Source organism: Schistocerca serialis, chromosome 1 (assembly GCF_023864345.2).
Source record: "Schistocerca serialis cubense isolate TAMUIC-IGC-003099 chromosome 1, iqSchSeri2.2, whole genome shotgun sequence".
NCBI lineage: Eukaryota > Metazoa > Arthropoda > Insecta > Orthoptera > Acrididae > Schistocerca > Schistocerca serialis.
The window spans coordinates 389,872,196-389,896,393 of record NC_064638.1 but is presented as its reverse complement, the minus strand read 5'-3'; the positions used below and the strand labels follow the sequence as shown (position 1 = coordinate 389,896,393).

General features: G+C 38.1%; 1 protein-coding gene across 1 annotated transcript in view; it reads right to left on the bottom strand.

Annotated features, from left to right (window-relative positions):
- Window positions 1–1,418: 1,418 nt before the first annotated feature.
- LOC126471327 (uncharacterized) overlaps window positions 1,419–24,198 on the bottom strand; it is a 140,129-nt gene continuing 117,349 nt past the window's right edge. Inside the window, exons 6-9 of the mRNA XM_050099452.1 lie at window positions 21,182–21,457; window positions 7,235–7,462; window positions 2,848–3,007; window positions 1,419–1,652 (exon numbers count right to left, since the gene is read on the bottom strand). Coding sequence (XP_049955409.1) covers window positions 1,534–1,652; window positions 2,848–3,007; window positions 7,235–7,462; window positions 21,182–21,457 — 783 coding nt within the window. The 3' untranslated portion in view covers window positions 1,419–1,533. The remainder of the gene's footprint in view (window positions 1,653–2,847; window positions 3,008–7,234; window positions 7,463–21,181; window positions 21,458–24,198) is intronic.

Genomic DNA, 24,198 nt, shown 5'->3' with positions numbered 1-24,198 from the left:
GAGCTGTGGGATATTGTTTTCATATAAGAGCATGCCCATACACAAGCACTCTTGCATCTGTACACATGCGCACACGCACACGCACATGCAAGCATGCGCGCGCGCGCGCACACACACACACACACACACACACACACACACACACACACACACACATACAAGTTACACATAACATAAAAAAATATATTGTAATAGTGCAATAAATTAATTCCATTCAATCTTGCATTAGGAGCAGTAGCAGTTTCGGAATATTTTTGCTTCATATCTGTTGTACATAATATGGTTTGCAAATTATGCCATTGAATAGAAGCAGTGATCTGATAGGAATGCCCTTGGGGATTAATAAAATAGTGAAAATGATGAAATAACTTTTATTCAATGTGGAGACCATTGTACGTTTGCATGTCACTATTTGTATTGGAGGTTTTAAAGGCTGATGTACTTACTGAATTGTCTTTTTGACTTGCTGTTCATGTACACACTAGTGTGTGTGTGTGTGTGTGTGTGTGTGTGTGTGTGTGTGGTCTTTTTCCAATGAAGGGCCTGTCGGCCAAAAGGTTACTTTCTGACAGTCTTTTTGTTGTGCCTATCTGCGACTCAGCATTTCCTCTATATGGTGAGTAGCAACAAAATTTTTCAATATTTCCATTGAACCAATTAATTTATTTCTGAACTAGCAAGGTGTTACACAAAAATATGGAATAACTTAAACATTACAGAATTACAAAAAAAAGAAAGAAAATCATAGTAAGAAGTATTTTAATTGCTTTGTAATGAAGTGCCATGTGCAACAACATATGTAGAAATATAAGCTTTTGAAGAAGGAGTTCATTAACAATAGTCAAATTTCAGTTCGTGTCCATGTGTATTATTGTTTGGTGACAGTTGTTTGGAATATTGGCAGTATCACTCTCCTCTGTTTTTATTTATTAGAACCTAGTAAATATATAATGGATTTTCATTGGCATTATTCATGCAGTATTACATTTAAAATCCATTTCTTTTCTTGTTGGGTTTAACAGAGAGTGGTAATGCGGAAAATTAATGTTCTATAAAACTACACAACAATATTTCAGTTGTCAATGAACACATAATCATCCTTAAATTTGACGAACTCAGATAGGATCAAAGTTACCTTAACTAAAGTGGTGCTTTTTTTCATGGGTTGTTATTGTAAAAATCACTGCATTCAAGTACTCATATTATGGAACATGGTAACAATGTGAGGTATTATTAATTGTTTCCTTCCCTGGTCCCAAAGGATGATGCTTAACATTGTCTCACTCTGTCATGCAGATGATGGGTAGGGTGAGTAATTGTGTTGTGCAGGTGACCACTTGAGCATTGTTGTAATGTGTCGTGTTTGTGTTATACCAATCAATTTGGAAAAGAAAGGAAGAGAGAAAAAAGAGAAAGTCTTGTATCCCTAAAGTAGTTTATTTTTATTGTTATAGTATAAAATATTATACATTTTTTAACAGTCTCTTCAATAGATACTCTAGACGAGATGAAATCCTGTGTCATCCATAGAACTTAAAGTTTTGATTTCAGTCTACGTAGCTCTCTTCGCAAGATCTTTCCAGTGCTTGTTTTTGGTATTTCATTAACAAATTCAACTCCTCCTCGCAATTGCTTGTGTGAAGATACCTGTTCTGTTAAAGGGAGGAAAGAAAAAAAGAAACATGTTGATAAGTATCAAAACACCAGAAAATCATGTGTTGTCTGATGATACAAGACATAGCTAAAAACTGCAACAAGAGTAAACAACACAAATCTTTATAATAAAGATGCTTTTTGTCATTAGAATGTAATACATGTGGTGCAGTATTAAGCAGTGGTGTTCATTGCATGGAAAAACAGTTATACGTCATTACTATAAATAATTGAATTAAAATTGAAAATAATGTCCATTTTACACAGTGTAGTGCACACAAATAGTTTCAGAATATAGTCTCCGTTTCAACATTAATTTACTTTTCCAATTTTCTTTGCAAGTGGAAAACTGTAACCCTTTTACATTGCCCAAGACAGTAGGCATACTGTTTTGTCTGTGCTGCATAGATGTAAAGCAAAACCAGATGTATGAACAATACAGGATCTCATTATGCTCCTATAGTATGTGAATACATTTAGATATTCAAAGTCAAAGGCACATACTTTGTGATCATATCTGTAACTGTGCAACAACAGTGTCACATCATCACATTAGATTTGCTGCTGGAAAATCACTATCAGCGCTAAAAAGTAAGAGCATAGACTTCCATGAATGGTTATAACTTAAAAATCAGAAATCAAGACAAAGTTGTCACGTTGCAGGTATCAATTGTTTCTAAAGTCAAGCACGAGGAAGCAAAGCAGAATCAGTGTTTTGAATCTTCCTATCCCAGCTGTAATAATGTCATCTATTTTGAAAATGCCAGCAGAATGAGTGATTTCTGAGGGGTATGTCATAAAGTCTGTTTCAGTGACATAAAGTGAAAAGTGATTCAAAGTGGGACATGTTATCTTACTGCAGTTGCAAGCTGCAGTAAATGTTGCCATGGCACAATTGTCATCCAGAATTTTCTAAGCATGTCAGTTATTCAACTAGTTCATTGGAGTCCATATGTTGTAGACAATTTTCTGTGAGTTTATTGTGCTATTTTTGTGCATGGAATTCCTACTGAAAGTCAAGCATCAGATAAAGTGTGATATGAGAGATACGGTCAAAAGGGAAATAAATTTCCAGAAAATTTGAAGTGATGAAGGTCATGCATGCACTCAAAACAATAATAGTGGATTTTCTCTCATCAGCCTAATCTGAATGCTCACATGTAGTGTAATATCTTAATCACTGTATTTACTTACTTGCAACATAATCAATAATTTCCCGTTCTGTTACTGGAGCTTGTTGAACTACAAAAGCTTTTGGTAGTTCACCAGCAATTTTGTCAGGTACACCAATGACAGCCACTTCATATACTGCTGGATGATTCACAATGATTCCTTCAAGCTCTGCAGGGGCCACCTGTTGAAATTTTTTGAAATTTAGTTACAATACTTTCTGTAGCTTCTGTGAAGCAGGCGTAGTAGCTGCATCATGTATTTGGGGGTCTGCTTTATTTAAACTAGTGCAAAATTATATTTTTAAATGATAGACATTTTTTCATTTACACAAATGACCCTAACATCAGGCATATTTCATAAATGAAGCAGTAAAATAGTAAGAAGATACTGTGTATAGTAATTCCAAGCTTACTAATATTTTCATTTAATTTTTGTACATTGATAAAATAAGGGATTGTGGTATTATTTACTGTTTCCTAATAGGATTCACTTTATCTCATAGTAACAGCACATATGTTGAATATACAGTTGTTGTTGTTGTTGTTGTTGTTGTGGTCTTCAGTCCTGAGACTGGTTTGATGCAGTTCTCCATGCTACTCTATCCTGTGCAAGCTTCTTCATCTCCCAGTACCTACTGCAACCTACATCCTTCTGAATCTGCTTAGTGTATTCATCTCTTGGTCTCCCTCTACGATTTTTACCCTCCATGCTGCCCTCCAATGCTAAATTTGTGATCCCTTGATGCCTCAAAACATGCCCTACCAACCGATCTCTTCTTCTAGTCAAGTTGTGCCACAAACTTCTCTTCTCCCCAATCCTATTCAATACCTCCTCATATGACCCTAACATCAGGCATATTTCATAAATGAAGCAGTAAAATAGTAAGAAGATACTGTGTATAGTAATTCCAAGCTTACTAATATACAGCTTACTAATATACAGTGCGTATCTGAAATGAATGTAGAAAATAAGAGGGCTGGTAGCAACCCAAGCCTGTATCCCTTAGTGTACAGCAATAGGCATCATTGAACAGCATCACACGGCACCTGGAGGTTAGGCACACAACATACCATCTGAGCCTTCATGATAGCAGGTCTGCAGGGCAACGATTTCAATGTATTTGTGACATTGAGGTAAAAGTGACATAATGTTGACATTTTATGACCTGTATTTGCAGACACTCTGGTCAGCATAGTTGCAGATATTCCAGGTGGGACAACACTATGCATTTTCTGCCTTTTACTGGGACATAAACATGTTATTTTGGCTGTGCAAATGCCTGTTTGATATGTGTTGCACAGAAGGCAGCACCTGTGCACACTGCGGAATCTGGTTCCCCTTGTGTCAGTTTGTCATCAAATGGGGACCCTCTTATGTTTATTACTGTGTGGAGTGGACAGGACATGGAGTGTTAGTCTTGGGAGGAAGGAGCAGACATGCACTGTGGGTATGGGTTGGCAGATGGAAATGCTCATGCTGCCCAACATTTGTATGTTCAGCGGTTTCGAAATCATCGAGTGCCACAGCCACACAAATTTACTGCCATCTACACGTCCCTTTAAGGGATAGGTTCACTTGGGGTACATTATCCACTGGCACATTCTCATAACGGCACATGTGTGTTTAAGGCCTGCTTCAAAACCCAGTGTATTCATTTTGTGTTACAGGGGCAAAGGCCTGATGGATGTGGTTGTCAACACACAGTGTGTACACCAGGGATTGAAGAGAAGGAGTTAGCACTGCTGGAAAACACAGCCTCAGCAAGCTCATGATACGTTGCGTGGGAAATGGGTGGAAGCCATTCCACAATTTGGTGTGTGTAGCATGAATGTGATTTGCACTCCTGTCATCTTCTGAAGGTTCGCACCCTTAACCCAGATGATTTTCCTCCTCAAACTGAATTCTGCCAGTGGTTTTTGCAAAGGTGTACCATCAACCAGACTTTCCAAACCATGTACTTTTTATGAATGAGGCATTCTTTACATGAGAAGGTATGTTCAACAGCCAAAATCAACATGTGTGGGTATGGGAAAATTTGCACAATCTCTTTGTTCATGGTCATCAAGGTCGCTTCACTGTCAATGTTCGGGCTGGCTTGGTAGGCAATAATCTGGTCAGTCTATACAAGCTCTCCTGGCAACTGATTGCAAACAGATACTTAATCTTTAATCTTTTTACGAGAAACTTTGCCAGAATTGTTGGAATATGTTCAACTCAATGTGCAACAGTGAATGTGGTACCAACACAATGGTGCACCTGTGTGCTTTGCACATGAAGTGTGGATTCATTTGGATGAAACCTTTGGTGAGAAACTGACAGGGCGCAATGGGCTGGTGGCATGGCCAGCGCGTTCCCCCCGACCTGATGCCCATTGATTTTTTCTTGTGGGGCCACCTGAAATCTGTTGTCTATGAAACACCCATTGAGGTTGTTGAAGAGCTGACAGTGCTCATTTTGGCAGCCTCCAATGCAGTTTCCACTTTGCCAGGAGTGTCTGAAAGAGTGCGACAGTCACTTCAGCATCATTGCGTGGTGTGCATTCAAGCAAGAGGACATAATTCTATAATTCTGAGCACTTTTTGTAACTGTCTTCAAACAAAGGTTATAAATCTTCACCCCGACTTCTCATTTATCTTGATGCCACAAATACATTGAAAATGTTGCCCTGCAGACCTGCTACCATGATGGCTCTGATGGCATGCTGTGTGCCTACCCTCTTGGCAGTGTGTGACCCTGTTCAATGACACCTAGCACCATATGCTAAGGATGCGGACATGGGTTGCCATGTGGAATGTTCTTATTATGACCCACTCTAACACCCCTCTCATTTTTTATACTCATTTCAAATATATCCTGTACACTGATGAGCCAAAACATTATGATTATTGCCCACCATGAGACTGAATGCTGCTTGGTGGTGTTGTTGGAATGTGATGTAATAAGAAAATTGTATAAGTAGAACAATGATGAATGGGGAATCATTCTAGCGATGATAGAGGCAGCAAATGGGATAATCCACATACATAAATGACTTTGACAAAGACCAGGTTGTTATGGCTTGGCACCTGGGAAGCTGTTTGGCTGTTCACATGCTGATGTTGTGAGTGTCTATGAAAAGCAGTTGAAGAATGACAAGCTATTTGACATCCATACCTCATCACAAAATGTCAAGGTTTGACTGCTCATGTAAAGTGATACAGGCAGTTATCTATGGCAGATTTGTTAACACATTATAAAGCTGGTGCCAGTAAAAGTGTTTCAGAGCACACCATACAGTGCACATTGTAGAACGTGGTGTGACCCAGTGACATCATCAATCATAATTGCAGTGGCCACAGTATAATCAACATTGGACTGTGGATCAATGGAATTGTGTAGCCTGGTCAGACGAATCACTTTTCTTGTTACATCAGATCAATGTCTGTGTCAGGATTCTTTGTCATTCAGGTGAATGGCTGCTTGAAACGTGCACCACACTATGAATGCAGGCTGGTGGGGACAATATTACGCTATGGCGGACATTCCCCTGGGCTCTGTGGGAGCTGCAGTAGTAACTGAAAGCACCATCACAGCTGTGAATACATGAATATTATGACAGACTGCCTGCTTCCCTTCATAATTTATGTCTTCCCTGATACCAATGGGATCCTTCAGTGGAATAACTGTCCATGTGACAAGACCAGAAGTGTGCTACAGTGGTTTGAGGAGCACAATAGTGTATCTTCATTGCTGTATTGCCCACCAAATTCACCTAATCTAAAGTCAACAGTACTCACCTAAATCTGACAGAATACATCTGGAATTCAATTGGTCACCAACTCCGTGTTCAAAAACCACCAACCCTTAGTTTACAGGAATTCTGTGACCTGGTTATAGATGTCTAATGCATACTCCAGATACCTACCAAAGACTTGTCAAATCCATGTCACATGAAATCTCTGCTTTATAGTTTTCAAAAGGAGAACCAACATGGTATTAGATAAATGAACATAATGTTTTGGCTCATCAGGGTATGTGCATCAGATCAAAATATATTCATGGATAGAAACTGAATACTAGCTCATATTTGCTGTTGCCATATGTCTTGTGGTGTTTGATTTGTGTCAATATAAGTGAGGAATCATCACCATATCTGTTATAGAGATGCATGTGCAGTTTCACATTCCTTTTAATTCACTTGACATTTGGAACTTTGAGAAAGGGGATCGTAATTGAAATAATGTGTTTAAATTTCCATGGTCTCCATCTGGATTACAAATAAAAGTAGAGCCTATGCATAAATAAATTTATCATACTAAGTTCTTCATGTTTCAGGTTTCAGAGTGTATCTCAGTGTGTTCATGTAAAGGGAAAGCTTATGGACATATGGAACAAATATTGTGTTCAAAATTCAAAATTTCTGTCTTACCTGAAATCCTTTGTATTTGATAAGTTCTTTGATGCGATCAACAATGAAGAAATACCCGTCATTGTCATAGTAGCCAACATCTCCAGTATGTAACCAGCCATCACTATCTATGGTTGCAGCTGTTGCTTTTTCGTCTCCAATATAGCCTTTCATTATAGCTGAACCACGGCACAGGATTTCTCCTTGTTTATAAGGGCCTAGCGAGTGACCGGTTTCTGTGTCAATAACCTGAAACACCATGATCAGTTACAAAAAATTTTATTATTATTATTACATCAGACATTAGTGACAATCTGTAACTTTTGTACTATTACAAAATTTCGTTGCAGTTGCGAATACATTTGACATCAGCTGCACTAGACATTGAAACCATATCCAAAAATCGGTTCTAGAAATATCTTACAGTTGTACTATCAGCACAAAAAAGTATGGGTATGAACTACATCAGTCCAGGAAAAAGTGAAAGGCAAAAAACATAAAAACAGAAGTTTCTATTACTGAAGGTACTCACCTAATCATTTATTGATGATCTTTTACAGCATTTTTGTGTTTCTACAGTCAAGTGTTCTCACCAAATTAGTAACTGTGTTGAGATATGTACCTTAGTTGTTGCAGTCCATTAGTATTGCATGCTAAATGACTATTTATGCTCTGTTAAAATAGCACACAGTGTAACTATTTAGCATACCACAACATTTCAATAATGAAACTCTCAGTGCCTATTTGAATATTTTTCTATTTTTTTTAAATGCACTTGACCTTGTTGCAGTGCACACCAGTCACTCAAGAGGCAGCAGTATCTCGTACAGATACAAATGTGAATCAGAAATGAGAAGAAGGTAAATCACAGACTCAGACCTAAAATATTTAAGAACGTTATCTGCATGCTCTCCAACTCTGCCGAGTTACCAGACAAAGTTCTATGTACTAAATATTTTGAGAAAAGAATGCCAGGAATCAATGTAAGAACTGAGAGCTACCAGAAAATGTGAAGGGAAGCATCACCATATGAAGTCTTGAATTAATACTCTATTCAAAGGAAATTGGTGAAAAAAAAATTGAAGCACCAATTAAAATATTTTTATATGTGTAATAATGGTAAGTATAAAGAATAGTGTTTCTTTTTATAAAAGTATAGTGTTGGACAAGTGACATTTTCTCAAAATTAATTCTTGTATCACTTTTTAAATTACCATAACTTTGCTTAAGAACTTTCAAATTAAATAATTTTCAATTCAGCTTATTACTAATAACAGAGGATTGACTCATGAAACAAATTAAAACTCTCATACATAAAAAGCTGTGATCTCCTGTGACTGATATGCAAAACACATTCATTTGCAGAAAGTCTCTCTCACTACAACTTTGCATAAATTTTAAGGAAAAAGTTAAAGATGGAAATAACTGTAAAGTTTTTGAAAAAATAGATCATAACTAAATTATATTTTTTCATTAATTTAATGTAATCTTTAAGGCAATTTTTAAATTAAGTCTGAAAGAAAAGTTTTATTGAAAATTAATTTAATTTCATTAACATATTTCTTATTTAACATACTTGCTCCAAAAATAGTACTTCATTTTCTTCAAAATATTTCCTGAAATTTAAGTAGGTGGTTATGTCAGGAATCAAGTGTGGGATTTATGTGCTATGGAGATGTTAATGAGCCTTAAATGCATTGAATGTGAGACTTCTATTGGCTGTAATCGGTACCCAATGCTATGAATGGCAAATTGCTTGGTGGGAGGGATTGTACAATAATAACAGACAAGAATTTTTATACCGTTCATTACATATCTATACTATCTGATCAAAAGTATCCAGACATCCTTATGTAATGTGGAATTGACCATTAGAAGCTCATTGAATTTGAATGTGGACTAGTTGTTGGATGTCACCCAAGTAACAAACTTATGAAGGACATTTCAGCTGTTTTAGAGTTGCCCAGGTTAACTGTTGGTGATGTGATTGTGAAGTGGAAACACAAAGGAACAACCACAGCTAATCAAAGACAATGCAAACCTCAAGTACTGGCAGACAGGGACTGTAAAACATATGGGAAGGCTGCTGTAAAAAATTGCATGTAATCAGTGGAAGGAATCACTCATGAGTTCCAAAAGGCTACCAGCTGTCATAATGATTGTGCACAGGGGGTTTAAAAGAATGAGCTGCAATGACCGAGCAGTCCTCATAAGCCACACATTTCTGTAGTCAGTTCTACACAACACTTGAGATAGTGTAAAGAGTGACACTACTGGACAGTGGGTGACTGGAAATGAGTTATTTGAAGTGATGAATCACACTTTTGATCATATAGTGTATGTGAAAGTAAATAATATCAATTCTGACTTACTTTTATAAAGTATTACTTTAGATATTTTACTTTTTCTGGTAACTTTAATGGGGCTGCTAACAGTGTCCAATTGGTAGAACATGCTTGTTTGTACATTAAAACATTGTCCTAAAAGTCATTTGTGAAGATATTAATTATTTTCCAAGCTATAGTGGAAAATGTAATTTTCTGATATAAAACCTGAAAGAGTATTAGAAACCTACCCTTGAAAATTGGAATACAACTTAAATTTTCAAGCACCAATCTTAGTTGGGGAATGCGTGAAGCTGAGACAATTTTTATTATTGTATAGGTAATATTTTAGTGTACAGTTCATTTTAATCATACTCCATTGAAGTTAAAGGCTATGACCCAATACCTATTTTACTTGTATGCTAGCAAAATGTATTGAAGCCAAGGGTTGGTATTTCTCTAGCTTCAGTGATTAATTGCCCACTGTGAAGAATCAAATATGTTACTTTAGCAAAATTGCAATTGGGAAGGCCCTAAGCAATTAAATTAAGAACTAGAGACTTTAGTAGCCATTAGCCTTGCTTTCAGCAAGCTATGGATAGGTGATTCCGTATGCCATCTGTGCCATGGATTGCCATTAAGAATGCTCAATGAACTTGCACTGCTTCTACAGTCATTATACACTCCTGGAAATTGAAATAAGAACACCGTGAATTCATTGTCCCAGGAAGGGGAAACTTTATTGACACATTCCTGGGGTCAGATACATCACATGATCACACTGACAGAACCACAGGCACATAGACACAGGCAACAGAGCATGCACAATGTCGGCACTAGTACAGTGTATATCCACCTTTCGCAGCAATGCAGGCTGCTATTCTCCCATGGAGACGATCGTAGAGATGCTGGATGTAGTCCTGTGGAATGGCTTGCCATGCCATTTCCACCTGGCGCCTCAGTTGGACCAGCGTTCGTGCTGGACGTGCAGACCGCGTGAGACGACGCTTCATCCAGTCCCAAACATGCTCAATGGGGGACAGATCCGGAGATCTTGCTGGCCAGGGTAGTTGACTTACACCTTCTAGAGCACGTTGGGTGGCACGGGATACATGCGGACGTGCATTGTCCTGTTGGAACAGCAAGTTCCCTTGCCGGTCTAGGAATGGTAGAACGATGGGTTCGATGACGGTTTGGATGTACCGTGCACTATTCAGTGTCCCCTCGACGATCACCAGTGGTGTACGGCCAGTGTAGGAGATCGCTCCCCACACCATGATGCCGGGTGTTGGCCCTGTGTGCCTCGGTCGTATGCAGTCCTGATTGTGGCGCTCACCTGCACGGCGCCAAACACGCATACGACCATCATTGGCACCAAGGCAGAAGCGACTCTCATCGCTGAAGACGACACGTCTCCATTCGTCCCTCCATTCACGCCTGTCGCGACGCCACTGGAGGCGGGCTGCACGATGTTGGGGCATGAGCGGAAGACGGCCTAACGGTGTGCGGGACCGTAGCCCAGCTTCATGGAGACGGTTGCGAATGGTCCTCGCCGATACCCCAGGAGCAACAGTGTCCCTAATTTGCTGGGAAGTGGCGGTGCGGTCCCCTAAGGCACTGCGTAGAATCCTACGGTCTTGGCGTGCATCCGTGCGTCGCTGCGGTCCGGTCCCAGGTCGACGGGCACGTGCACCTTCCGCCGACCACTGGCGACAACATCGATGTACTGTGGAGACCTCACGCCCCACGTGTTGAGCAATTCGGCGGTACGTCCACCCGGCCTCCCGCATGCCCACTATATGCCCTCGCTCAAAGTCCGTCAACTGCACATACGGTTCACGTTCACGCTGTCGCGGCATGCTACCAGTGTTAAAGACTGCGATGGAGCTCCGTATGCCACGGTAAACTGGCTGACACTGACGGCGGCGGTGCACAAATGCTGCGCAGCTAGCGCCATTCGACGGCCAACATCGCGGTTCCTGGTGTGTCCGCTGTGCCGTGCGTGTGATCATTGCTTGTACAGCCCTCTCGCAGTGTCCGGAGCAAGTATGGTGGGTCTGACACACCGGTGTCAATGTGTTCTTTTTTCCATTTCCAGGAGTGTAGGTAGGCTGTGAGAGAGGTTTTATTGCTTTGGGTAATGGTGTAAGTAAATTTTCATGTCATGAATGAATGTGTAAAAATTTCCAGAGAAGTGTAGCTGAACCTTATAGTGGGAAGAATGTGCCACTTGCATAACATAGAATGTTGTAAGTATTACACATCATTTCCCCCACATTTAAACCACCAGGTGAAGAGCATAACAGTGTTGTTTCTACAGCATTTTAAGCGAAAACTTCACAAGATACAGTTTGAAAGATATAGTGGTAGATTTGTATCAATCAAGTAGATGGGAATGTTGTGCAGTGGTCAACATTGTTGAAATTGTTACTATAAGAGATTTCCAAAAATTCTCCAAAATAATCTTACAATTTTTTTTGAAAATGAATGAAAATTTTTCATGGAACATTATCTGTACAACAGTTTTCTTCATTAGGCAACACAATCAGTTTAATGCAATTATAGGTGCACCTTCAGGTGATTGTATTGAATACAAGAAATGTTTTTGTAAAATGCTGTTAATACTTTGTGTGTAATAGTGAGAAAATGGATCAAGTTTTTAGTCACAACTTGTCACTTCATAAGGCTAGAGAGAATGTACGATGTCCTAAAATTCAAATTGTAAGCCAATTAATTGCTTAATCTCTTAAAAGGTTGATCACTGAATGGTTAAACTTATAATTTATACACCATAAGGTAAATGTTGAAAGTGTTAAAAATCTTGCTCCAATAAAGTATCTATGGAACAAGAGTGAATCACTGCAAATTGGAAACAGTGGAAATGGATGCTCAAGCTCCAATAAAATACCTAAGGAATGAGAGCAGACAATTGCAAATCAAAATATATAGGGCAGCAACAGTGGTAACGACACCATTTAGGAAAGACGTCACTCACCAAAGCAGTGTTACGATAGACCCATGGTAGAAAAGTTGACTTCTTATTAACTGTAGTTCTAAAGTACAATCCACATTAAAAGAGGAGTGCAGTTAGCATATAACAGATATTCAATGAGTGGATAAAACCATTGTTCATGTACATCACCTACAGACAAGCATGAACCAAAAAATGTTTTAAACCACTGTAGCTCAGCATAAATAGGGAGAAAATGAGGCAGCAAGCAAACACTTGTTAACATAGAAGAACTGATAATAATTTTTTTTGAAAAATTACCTAGAAAACTGTGCTAAGACAATGGCAAAGGAACTATGAAAGTTTAAAGTGGTCATCCAGTGACAGGTTCTTGCACCAGGCTATTGAGAGCCCTTCTTATATGTTATCCATTACAGTGGGCTATAGTGACAGTTGCACAGAAGAAGAGGTCATAGAGAGGTACTAAGACAAACTGAATTTGGACCAGGCAGGTGTGGCATGAAGGAAAACGAGGCATGCGCAAGATATGGTGGGGTATGGAAAACAGAATGTTATTCACTCGATAAACATCTGAAAAATTGGGACTCATTTACAAGATTTAACAATAAATATAAATCATGTTGTAATAGTATGTGGTGGATGAAAAGCACTTTGGTGCTTAAATAAATGAATTTGGAAGTATAAAAAGCATGAATAAAACATATTTAAAAATATTTTTAAAAAAATTATTTGATGCTTTTATACTAAGCAGACTGTAAAACAATAATACCCATCCAGCATGTAAGTTGTGAAGGTGGTCAGTTGGGGAAGTTCAGTTTGGTTATTCCAGGCGAGGGTGGGCAATTGCTTCAAATATCTCATAATATGTACCTTTTCTAAAATGTTTAATGCGTTTCCTTTGTTTTCCATAAATGATATTTTAAAATTATTCTACATATGAGAAACTGGGTATCCTGCTTCATGCTAAAACTAATGGCAGATTTAGAGTTGGCCAAACTAAAATGCTCCTTTAAAACATAACATTAAAACCATGTCCCATTTGTCCAAATACTTATGTGGACAATTGTTGCAAGTAATGAAGTAGCCACCTGTACTGGCTAAAATTCAAATGTTCTTTATGTTTGTAACTGGCCCCTATGTTATCAAGGATAAGAAAAGCTGAACATTATTATTCCCCTTAAGTTGATTTTTCATCCACTCTGATAATTTACTGAAATGTGGAACTCTGTGGTAGATTAGTTAATGTTGCCTTGATCGGCTGGTAACAGAGTTGTAGATGAAGCAGTGCGTCCTAGTGAAGTGGCAGGATGGGTAGATTTTCTCTGTTTTAGAATTTCCCTATTAATGTTGTTCACCAGTCAATTGGAGAAACAAGGAACTAAATTATCATAGAATTACATATTAAGAGCAGATGGGAAAACAACTTAAGAGGAAAGATATTGTTCTCGCTTTTTTAATTCCTAAAACTGTAAGTGCCAGATAAAAACATAAGGAACATTCAAATTTTAATCACTACAGGGGACAAGTGTCTTCTAAATTACTTGTGATGATTGTCTGCATAAGTACGAACGTTTCAAAGTGAATATACAAGTTTTAAGGCTTTGCAGTGTTTATTACATTCTACTTACAGTTGTAAAGAATACATCAAATGAAATAGTAACTCAAACGGCTTTCCTGACAAGTGTTCAATGTGAGAACCATTCATCACACATTGAGTCAGCAGGTGAGTTCTTCCCAAACCTTGATAAGTGTCTCTGGTGTAATTGTTGCAACTATGCTGTTTCTAAAATTGGGTGGATCAGCTTGTAGCAAGGCCCTTATGCATGATCCTTTATGATCCCCAAAAGGTAAAAATGGCGTCACATCATGTGGGGATCATGCAAAACAAGCTCTGTCATTCAGCTCCATGCATCTAATCCTGCAGTAGGGTGCAATGTCATTTAACCAGTTGTGTACTGAGTTATGCCAGTGAGGCAGCACACCAGCTAGCTGCCAAATAAAGTTCTGCAGTTCATCTTTTCCAATTGAGGAAAGGGCCATAGTTCCAGTGCATCAAGATAAGAAACACCAGTTACAGTTGCTTCACCAAAGAAGAAAGACCTATAAACTTTCTAACAGGATATGCCACATTAAACATTCAATTTAATGGAGGCTCATTGCAACTGTGCCATCTCGTGACTCCCAGATGCACACATGATATGTGTTTACATTTCTGCTTTGGTGAAATGCCAATTCCTCACTGAAGGTGGTGGTGGTGGTAGTAGTAGTAGTAATAGTAGTAGTAGTAGTTGTTGTTGTCTTCAGTCCTGAGACTGGTTTGATGCAGCTCTCCATGCTACTCTATCCTGTGCAAGCTTCTTCATCTCCCAGTACCTACTGCAGCCTACATCCTTCTGAATCTGCTTAGTGTATTCATCTCTTGGTCTCCCTCTACGATTTTTACCCTCCATGCTGCCCTCCAGTACGAAATTGGTGATCCCTTGATGCCTCAGAACATGTCCTACCAACCGATCCCTTCTTCTAGCCAAATTGTGCCACAAACTCCTCTTCTCCCCAATTCTATTCAATACCTCCTCATTAGTTATGTGCTGAAGGTGGCATGATCCAGAAAATCTACATCATGATGCAGCAACATTTTGCTTGCAAAGTTGGCACACATCCACTGTCTACAGGCTTTGGAGCTTGCAACAGCAACAGATGATAAGGAATAACTGTAAGTATCTCCTTGAAAGTCCCCACACAGATGTCACTGGAATTGATAATTCACAACTAGCCTTCCAAACTGTTTCCTGAGGGCTACTCTTGAAAGTCTCCCTCATTCAACACATTCTTAAGTCACTCTTGGTCATTCCATACTCTTCCCTTTACACACAGGTATTCAGACAAAGCTGTTTGAGTCGCTCTTTCATTAGATGTATTATTTATAGTTGTAAGTTAAATGCAATAAATGCTACAAAACTGTAAAACCTGTATATTCATTTGGAAGCACCCTGTATATTGCACAAATTGTATGTGGTTTTGATGTACATTTTAAAGAGCATTTAAGATTGACCAACTCTAAGTCTGCCATTATTTCACATTAGTGCAAAACAGGACACTCAATTTCTAGTATGGGGAATAATTTTGAAATATTATTTGTAAAAAAAACAAAGGAGGCACCTGAAACGTTTTAGAAGAAGTGCGTATGAGATATTTGAAGCAGTCATCTATCCACACCTGGAACAACCAAACTGAGCTGAAACACTGAAACCTTTTAGCTAATTTTGATTGCCTGATCTTCCAATCTTGCGCACTGGATGTGTATTGCTGTTTCACAGCCTCCTTAGTAGGGAGGCATCAAATAATTTTTTAAAAATATTTTTAAATATATTTTATTCATGCTATTTATACTTCCAGATTGATTTATTTAACCACCACAGTGCTTTTCATCCACCACTTTCTATTACTACATGTCTTACATTTATTATTAAATCCTGTAATAAGATTACCAATTTTCAGATGTTTAATGAGTAAATGACATTTTGTTTACCATGCCCTACGCGTCTTGTAGATGCTTCATTTTCCTTCGAGCCATGCCTGTCTCATCCACATTCAGCTTGTGTTACTACCTCTCTGTGACCTCTTCTACTGTGCGACAGTCACATCAGCCCACTGCAATGGATGCCATACAGGAAGGACTCTTAATACCCTGGTGCAAGAACCTATCACCAGATGACCACTTTAAACTTTTGTAGTTCCTTCCCCATTGCCTCAGTAACAATTTATAGGTACTTTTTCAAAAAGTTTATCTTATCAGTTCTTCCCTCTTAAAAAGTGTTCACTTGCTCCCCCATTTTCTCCCTATTTATGCTTGACTACCGTTGGTTAAAAACATATTTTGGTTAATGTTTATCTGTAGGCAATCTACATGAACTATGATTTTATCCATCTGGCAGAGATCTAGTATGCTTTAACTGCACTCCTCATTTAATGTGGACTGCACTATAGACCTACAGGATGTTTAATAAGGTGTCAACTTTTTAAATCTTGATTCTATTGTATCAGAGCTTCGGTGAGTGTCATCTTGCACTACATGGAGCCTGTTACAACTGTTTCTGCCCTATATGTTTTAATTTGCAGTGATCTGCTCTCATTTCCTACATATTTTACTAGAGTATGTGCATCCATTACCACTGTTTCTGCCCTGTATGTTCTAATTTGTAGGGATTTGCTCTTGTTCCCTAGATGCTTTATTGGAAAATGAGTTTTGATGCTTTTGACATTTATCTTATGGTGTATAAATTCCCAGTTTAGCCATCCAATGAGCAACATTTTAAGAGGTTACACAATCAGTTTGCTGCGACATGGCACATTCTGACTATCCTTGTGAAATGAAAAGGTCTGACTAAAAACCTGTTCTTCTTTCTCACTATTACATGCCATTTATTAACGGCATTTTATAAAAACATTTTTTGTGTTCAGTACAAATTATCACATGAATATGTGCATACAACAGTGTGAAACCAGTTATGTTGTTTATTAAGGGTACCTGTAAACAGCTAATGCACCTTGAATTTTCATTCATTCTCAAAGAATTTTTAAATCAGGGTGTATACACAGACAAGAAAAAATGATTCCCAGATTTTTCGGTTAAAAATACACTTTTCCTGTGTGAAAATACATGTTTCCCATGTTAAGTGACAGAATACTTTCCCTTGGAGCTGTAAAACTTATCAGTCCTTTGAATGGTAAAAGTTTTATACACCTGCGTAGAACTTACCGACACTTTATCAAGTGAAACGTAGCAAATAAAACATATTTTGGAAAGATCTTTGACGTGCTGCAACATGTACACTGCGTATTTTTGCACATTCTTACATTTCATTCAACTTTCCAATGCACGAATATTTTTGTAAATTTAGCTGCTTTTGGATCAAAAGTGAATCTGTTTAAGACTTTTGCCGTTTGTGTCTCCGGTGTAGCAACAGTACTGAGATTGGTTCACTCTGTGTTAGAAAAAAAGTTTTATTACTTCTGACATTTTATTGTCATTTGACTGAAAATCCATTGAAGAAAACTTTGCATTGTTGAATAGATAGACGAAGTCTTTCTGCAAAAGGTGAGGTCTTCTTTTCTAGCCACTTGAAGTTCTTAAAGGAAAACAAAATTCCTCATTATACAGGGTGTTACAAAAAGGTACAGCCAAACTTTCAGGAAACATTCCTCACACACAAAGAAAGAAAATATGTTATGTGGACATGTGTCCAGAAACGCTTACTTTCCATGTTATAGCTCATTTTATTACTTCTCTTCAAATCACATTAATCATGGAATGGAAACACACAGCAACAGAACATACCAGCATGACTTCAAACACTTTGTTATAGGAAATGTTCAAAATGTCCTCCGTTAGCGAGGATACATGCATCCACCCTCCGTCACATGGAATCCCTGATGTGCTGAGGCAGCCCTGGAGAATGGCGTATTGTATCACAGCTGTCCACAATACGAGCACGAAGAGTTTCTACATTTGGTACCGGGGTTGTGTAGACAAGAGCTTTCAAATGCCCCCATAAGTGAAAGTCAAGAGGGTTGAGGTCAGGAGAGTGTGGAAGCCATGGAATTGGTCCGCCTCTACCAATCCATCGGTCACCAAATCTGTTGTTGAGAAGTGTACGAACACTTCGACTGAAATGTGCAGGAGCTCCATCGTGCATGAACCACATGTTGTGTCGTATTTGTAAAGGCACATGTTCTAGCAGCACAGGTAGAGTATCCCGTATGAAATCATGATAACATGCTCCATTGAGTGTAGGTGGAAGAACATGGGGCCCAATCAAGACATCATCAACAATGCCTGCCCAAATGTTCACAGAAAATCTGTGTTGATGACGTGACTGCACAATTGCGTGCGGATTGTCGTCAGTCCACACATGTTGATTGTGAAAATTTACAATTTCATCATGTTGGAATGAAGCCTCATCCGTAAAGAGAACATTTGCACTGAAATGAGGATTAACACATTGTTGGATGAACCGTTCACAGAAGTGTACCCGTGGAGGCCAATCAGCTGCTGATAGTGCGTGCACATGCTGTACATGGTACGGAAACAACTGGTTCTTCCATAGCACTCTCCATACACTGACGTGGTCAACGTTACCTTGTACAGCAGCAACTTCTCTGACACTGACATTAGGGTTTCAACTGCACGAAGAATTGCCTCATCCATTGCAGGTGTCCTTGTCGTTCTAGGTCTTCCCCAGACACGAGTCATAGGCTGGAATGTTCCGTGCTCCCTAAGACGCCGATCAATTGCTTCGAACGTCTTCCTGTCGGGATACCTTCATTCCGGAAACCTGTCTCGATACAAACGTACTGCGCCACAGCTATTGCCCCGTGCTAGTCCATACATCAAATGGGCATCTGCCATCTCCGTATTTGTAAACATTGCACTGACTGCAAAACCACATTCGTGATTAACACTAACCTGTTGATGCTACGTACTGATGTGCTTGATGCCAGTACTGTAGAGCAATGAATCGCATGTCAACACAAGTGCTGAAGTCAACATTACTTTCCTTCAATTGGGCCAACTGGCGGTGAATCGAGGAAGTACAGTACATACTGATGAAACTAAAATGAGCTCTAACATGGAAATTAAGCATTTCCGGACACATGTCCACATAACATCTTTTCTTTATTTGTGTGTGAGGAATGTTTTCTGAAAATTTGGCCATACCTTTTTGTAACACCCTGTATATTTTCAGTTTACAAGAGAATCCTAAATAAACTTTTCAGCAAAGTACCATTTCATACTTCCCATTGTTCTTAGGAAACTAAAGAAAAATTAATGTGGTGTTACTTCATAGTTGTTGTCAATTTTTAGGGCAGTAGATATGCTCCCCATTGTAAAAACTATGTTACAATCAATATAAATGATACTGTTCACATTCATCCAACATTATATTCAGAAATGTAGCTTTCTGGCCACTTGGAGTGCTGCTGCCCCATAGTACAACAAAAATGAACAGCAGTGTTGCGACTGTATGTGTTTTGGACTGTGATGCATACTGTGTGTTCTAAATGGTACATTTTCTTTGCATCTTAATTTTATTATAGTGTTTTTTTTAATGTTTCATTGCCACAGTATTATTCTGCATTAGCGGGCTAAAGTAAAATTCTTTAGAGTATTAGTTCTTACCATCAAAATTATAAAAATTTGCCTGCAAATTAAAACAATGGAAAATTCCCAGAGTTAAAAAGAAAATCCTGGATTTTCTCAGATTTCCTGATTGTCTTGAGACATATACACCCTGAAAATGATTTTTAAAGGATTTTTTAAGATTGTGTAGGAGAATTTTTTGAAATTTCTTTCCAGCAAAAATGTATAATCTAAGCTGTGGCTGCCCTAACTACAAAATAATTGTTGAATTTAGTGGATCAGATAAAAACACTGGGGAAAAAAGGAAGCTGGGGAATCAAAGGGCTTGGTGGATCTTGTAATGTGCCATCCAGAGGAAGTAAGAGACAGTTAACTAGATGCAACTGTAATGTATCTACACTTTAGTCCTTCATGAATGGTAGCTGCCACTGAAAGCCAGGTAATGGGAGGCATCTACAAAGAACAAAATTTGGCTTCAAGTTTGGATTCTGGATGATTCTTTCTAAAAGCCAATATACGCACTTCAGAACAACTAATTATACCATTTCCCTGAATTCTACTGATGCTGTAGGTATAGCTGAGCAACGCTGCTTCCTCAGCCTCCTACTTGTTACCAGATATGGCTACCACACATCAGCTAAAGGGAAACTGTACATTTAAACTAAATGCACTCAGATACCTCATCAGCCCCACCTGGGAAGCAGATCATAGGATTCACTTACACCTACATTCTGCACATGTAGGCACAGATGTGATGGGCAGGACGTCATAGCAGCATCAGTACTACACCTCCTGGACATCATATGTGTAAATGTAGGTATGGAAGCATTGCACATTACAGACAAGCCCCATGAATAGTATACTAAAAGAGGAAGGTATCCCGCCATCAAAGACTGTATGCCAATTTCTTGTCAGCTGTGGAATAACAGTCCACAAAAGCCTAATTACTCAAGCTAAGAAGCTGTGTTTAACCGAAAGTGACAAATACTCTTTATGAATTAACTGAGTGCTGGCAATCCAGTAAGAGTAAGATTATAAATTTTGAGTAATAAACTTTGATTCCCTAAATGGACTGCATACAGATATCCCTGAACCTGAAAAATTCTCTGTATCTTGTGGTAGCAGATGATTAAGCAGCCACCAAGAGAGTCCTATGCTCTACCACAAAATTTCATCATGTGCTGATTACCTCCTCACTGACACCCTTCACACCACTTTTTCAGCAAAACGTCAGACTCGCTCACCATGGAATAGTGTATTGGCTGCTTGACCAGGTTCTCATCATGTTAATCATATAATTATGCACTAATGTTACAAGTGAGAGAGTCTTAACAGTGATGAACCAGCCAGAATATAAAGAAACTAATGAACAAAATGGTTAGTCCCTAAAAATGAACAATCATCAACAATATTCCTAAAGCTTTTATTATATTACAGGCCAAAAGTCTGTCAATATAAATAAACATATGTTAGTGTGTTCCGTAAATGTATTATCACTGCATTAAAGTTACTATTCTAAGAATAATATTTACCTTAACTTCAATGCCAGGTGCCGCCACTCCTGATGAGCCCATCTTATTTTTACCAGGGGGAATTCTAGTAACAATAAGTGTGGCTTCTGTGAGTCCATAAGCTTGAGTAATTTCTTCAACACTGGGGAGGCGTTTCTTGAAAGCTTCCTGTAGGTCAGAGCCTAGAGGGGCAGCTCCACATCCCACACGTCGAACGCTTGATAAGTCATAGTTGGCTACACTTGGATGATATGAAATCAGTGCTACTATTGGTGGCACCAATGCAAGTGACTGAACCTGTGCAGCGTAATTGATATTATGTGCAGCATAACTGATATTAGAGAATTAGGACACTCATTTACAAGCATTAAACACCACATACAACACATTCTACTCTACATATTATATAATGCAGTCTACATTGTTATGTAAATAGTTACAGGAATTCATAAATATTTTCTTTTTACACTAATTCAGTTCAAATGTAATTTAGTTGACTATTGTATTACATACAGTCTTGCAAAATAACCTCTGTCTGCGAGAGCTTTCAAAATGGACAACAAATATTATCCTCATTACACATGTCTATGCTACAAACACTTTTTTCCTCAGTGAAAAATTACCCTAAAATATGATGCTGTAAGATATTAGTGAATGGAAATAGGAAAATTAAGTCAACTACAAAATGTGATACAAATATAATGCAAAAATTGTAGAACTTAAAAATTAATACGATATTTGACATGTGACTTGTAGTTCGTGTTTTTATCAATAACACCTAAGAAATTAGAATACTATGTTTCAGTTATGGATTTACCATATTACATTATTTCTGGTAGGCCACTTTGGCCAAATGGTCAGTCTTTGTGCAGTCAGGCCTCCAAAAGTTAGCAATGTCTTATACTTTCTTAGCCAACTCAGAAGAATAGTTCTTAACAAAACATTAACATTTGTGTACTATGAAACAATTTACTCCTTTCATAATCACAGAATTGAACTATAGGGCTGTGCAGCCAAAGTACATTTAAAAAGAATATTTTAGTTCCAGAAAAGAGTAATAAAATTTGTACATGGCCATAAAGAATCATGTTGTGAAGTGTTTGTGCAGAACAAATACCTAACACTAGATATATTCCTTATACATATTTAAATTATTTACATTTTGAAGAGTCAACCAATGGAAGTTATCAAGAGCAGTGATGTACATGATCATAATACCAGGATAAAAATGAAGTATTTCTGGAAAAGAACAACTTTAAAAATTGCACATGGAAGCCCACACATCAAAGGTGTGATGTGGTTTAACAAACTACCAAACTCTTTATGAACCTGGGTGGAGAATGATTTTCAACTCAAAATTAAATCTTTCCTGAATTTTAAAGCAGTGATTGTGACATTAACCAGTAGCAGATAAGCTGTAGTGTAATAAATGTATGAAACAGACATAAGATGCAGTAGCTGTAGTGTGAAACACAATTTGTAAGTGTAATTTGTCATATTTTTATTTCTGATACTTGGAAAAGCCATCACTGTGATGGGTCCATGCAAAGAAAATTTAAATAAATAAACAAACCTATCAATCAAGCATCTAAACTAAGCCTTAGCAGACACAGCTCAAATGATAATGGAACTGGTCTACAATTGGTTCACAGCTAACAGTTTAATTTTAATTTTATGATGGTTCATATTATGCAAGTTCAGATAAGCAGTAATGACTTGTCTGCACCAAGAGTAGAAATTAATGATTGCACACTGAATGAAGCACAGTGTGTAAAATTTCCTGCAGTCCAATGGGATAAATAGTTAAATTGGTGTTATGCCCTTAGTAACATCTCTCACTATGTTGGCCTAAAGACAAGGCTTATTTCACATACTTATGCTCATTGTTGTCTCTTGGAATTATCTTCTGAGGCAGTGCACAAACAGTAAATAGAGTGTTTATTCAGCAGAAGTTGGCAGTAAGTATAATGTGTAAGGTAAATAAACTGCAGAACTTACAAAAACCTTTTTAAGAATCTTGGTATTCTTACACTCACTTCGCAATATATTTATTCCTTAATGGTTTTTGTTGCTGACAATAAAAATCAGTTTCAGATGAACTGTGATTTGCATACTCACAGTACTTGATACAAATTTAATTTTGATGTAGATTTTGCCTCCTTATCTGAAGTTAAAATTGAGTTATGAGCTCTGGTGGGAACATATACAACAAGCTTCCCCAATACATGAAACAAGGAATTGGGAATCCATATAATTTGAAAAGAAAATTGAAAACATGTTTCATCAGCTATATGTTGTAGAAATTATCAGACTATCTTGACAAAGGAATTGAAAAGCTGTGTTAAATGCATGGCTAGCAGCAGTGTTCATTGAAAAGTGGCATGACAAGTAATAACGTATTTAAAATGGATTCAGTGTTTGCAGATGTAGATAAATAATTTCTTTGAAAAATACCATTGTAATCAAACAAATAATAAGCTATCAGTACTAGCTATCTAGTTTGGAATATTTTTGATTCCTCCTGAAATGTGAAAACTGGTATGATGTATACAACAGCAATGATACCAATGAAAACTGTGGATCCATTTGTATCTCAACAATCATCAACAGATTGTTGTTGTTGTTGTTGTTGTGGTCTTCAGTCCTGAGACTGGTTTGATGCAGCTCTCCATGCTATTCTATCCTGTGCAAGCTTTTTCATCTCCCAGTACCTACTGCAACCTACATCCTTCTGAATCTGCTTAGTGTATTCATCTCTTGGTCTCCCTCTACGATTTTTACCCTCCACGCTCCCCTCCAATACTAAATTGGTGATCCCTTGATGCCTCAGAACATGTCCTACCAACCGATCCCTTCTTCTGGTCAAGTTGTGCCACAAACTTCTCTTCTCCCCAATCCTATTCAATACTTCCTCATTAGTTATGTGATCTACCAATCTAATCTTCAGCATTCTTCTGTAGCACCACATTTCGAAAGCTTCTATTCTCTTCTTGTCCAAACTATTTATCGTCCATGTTTCACTTCCATACATGGCTACA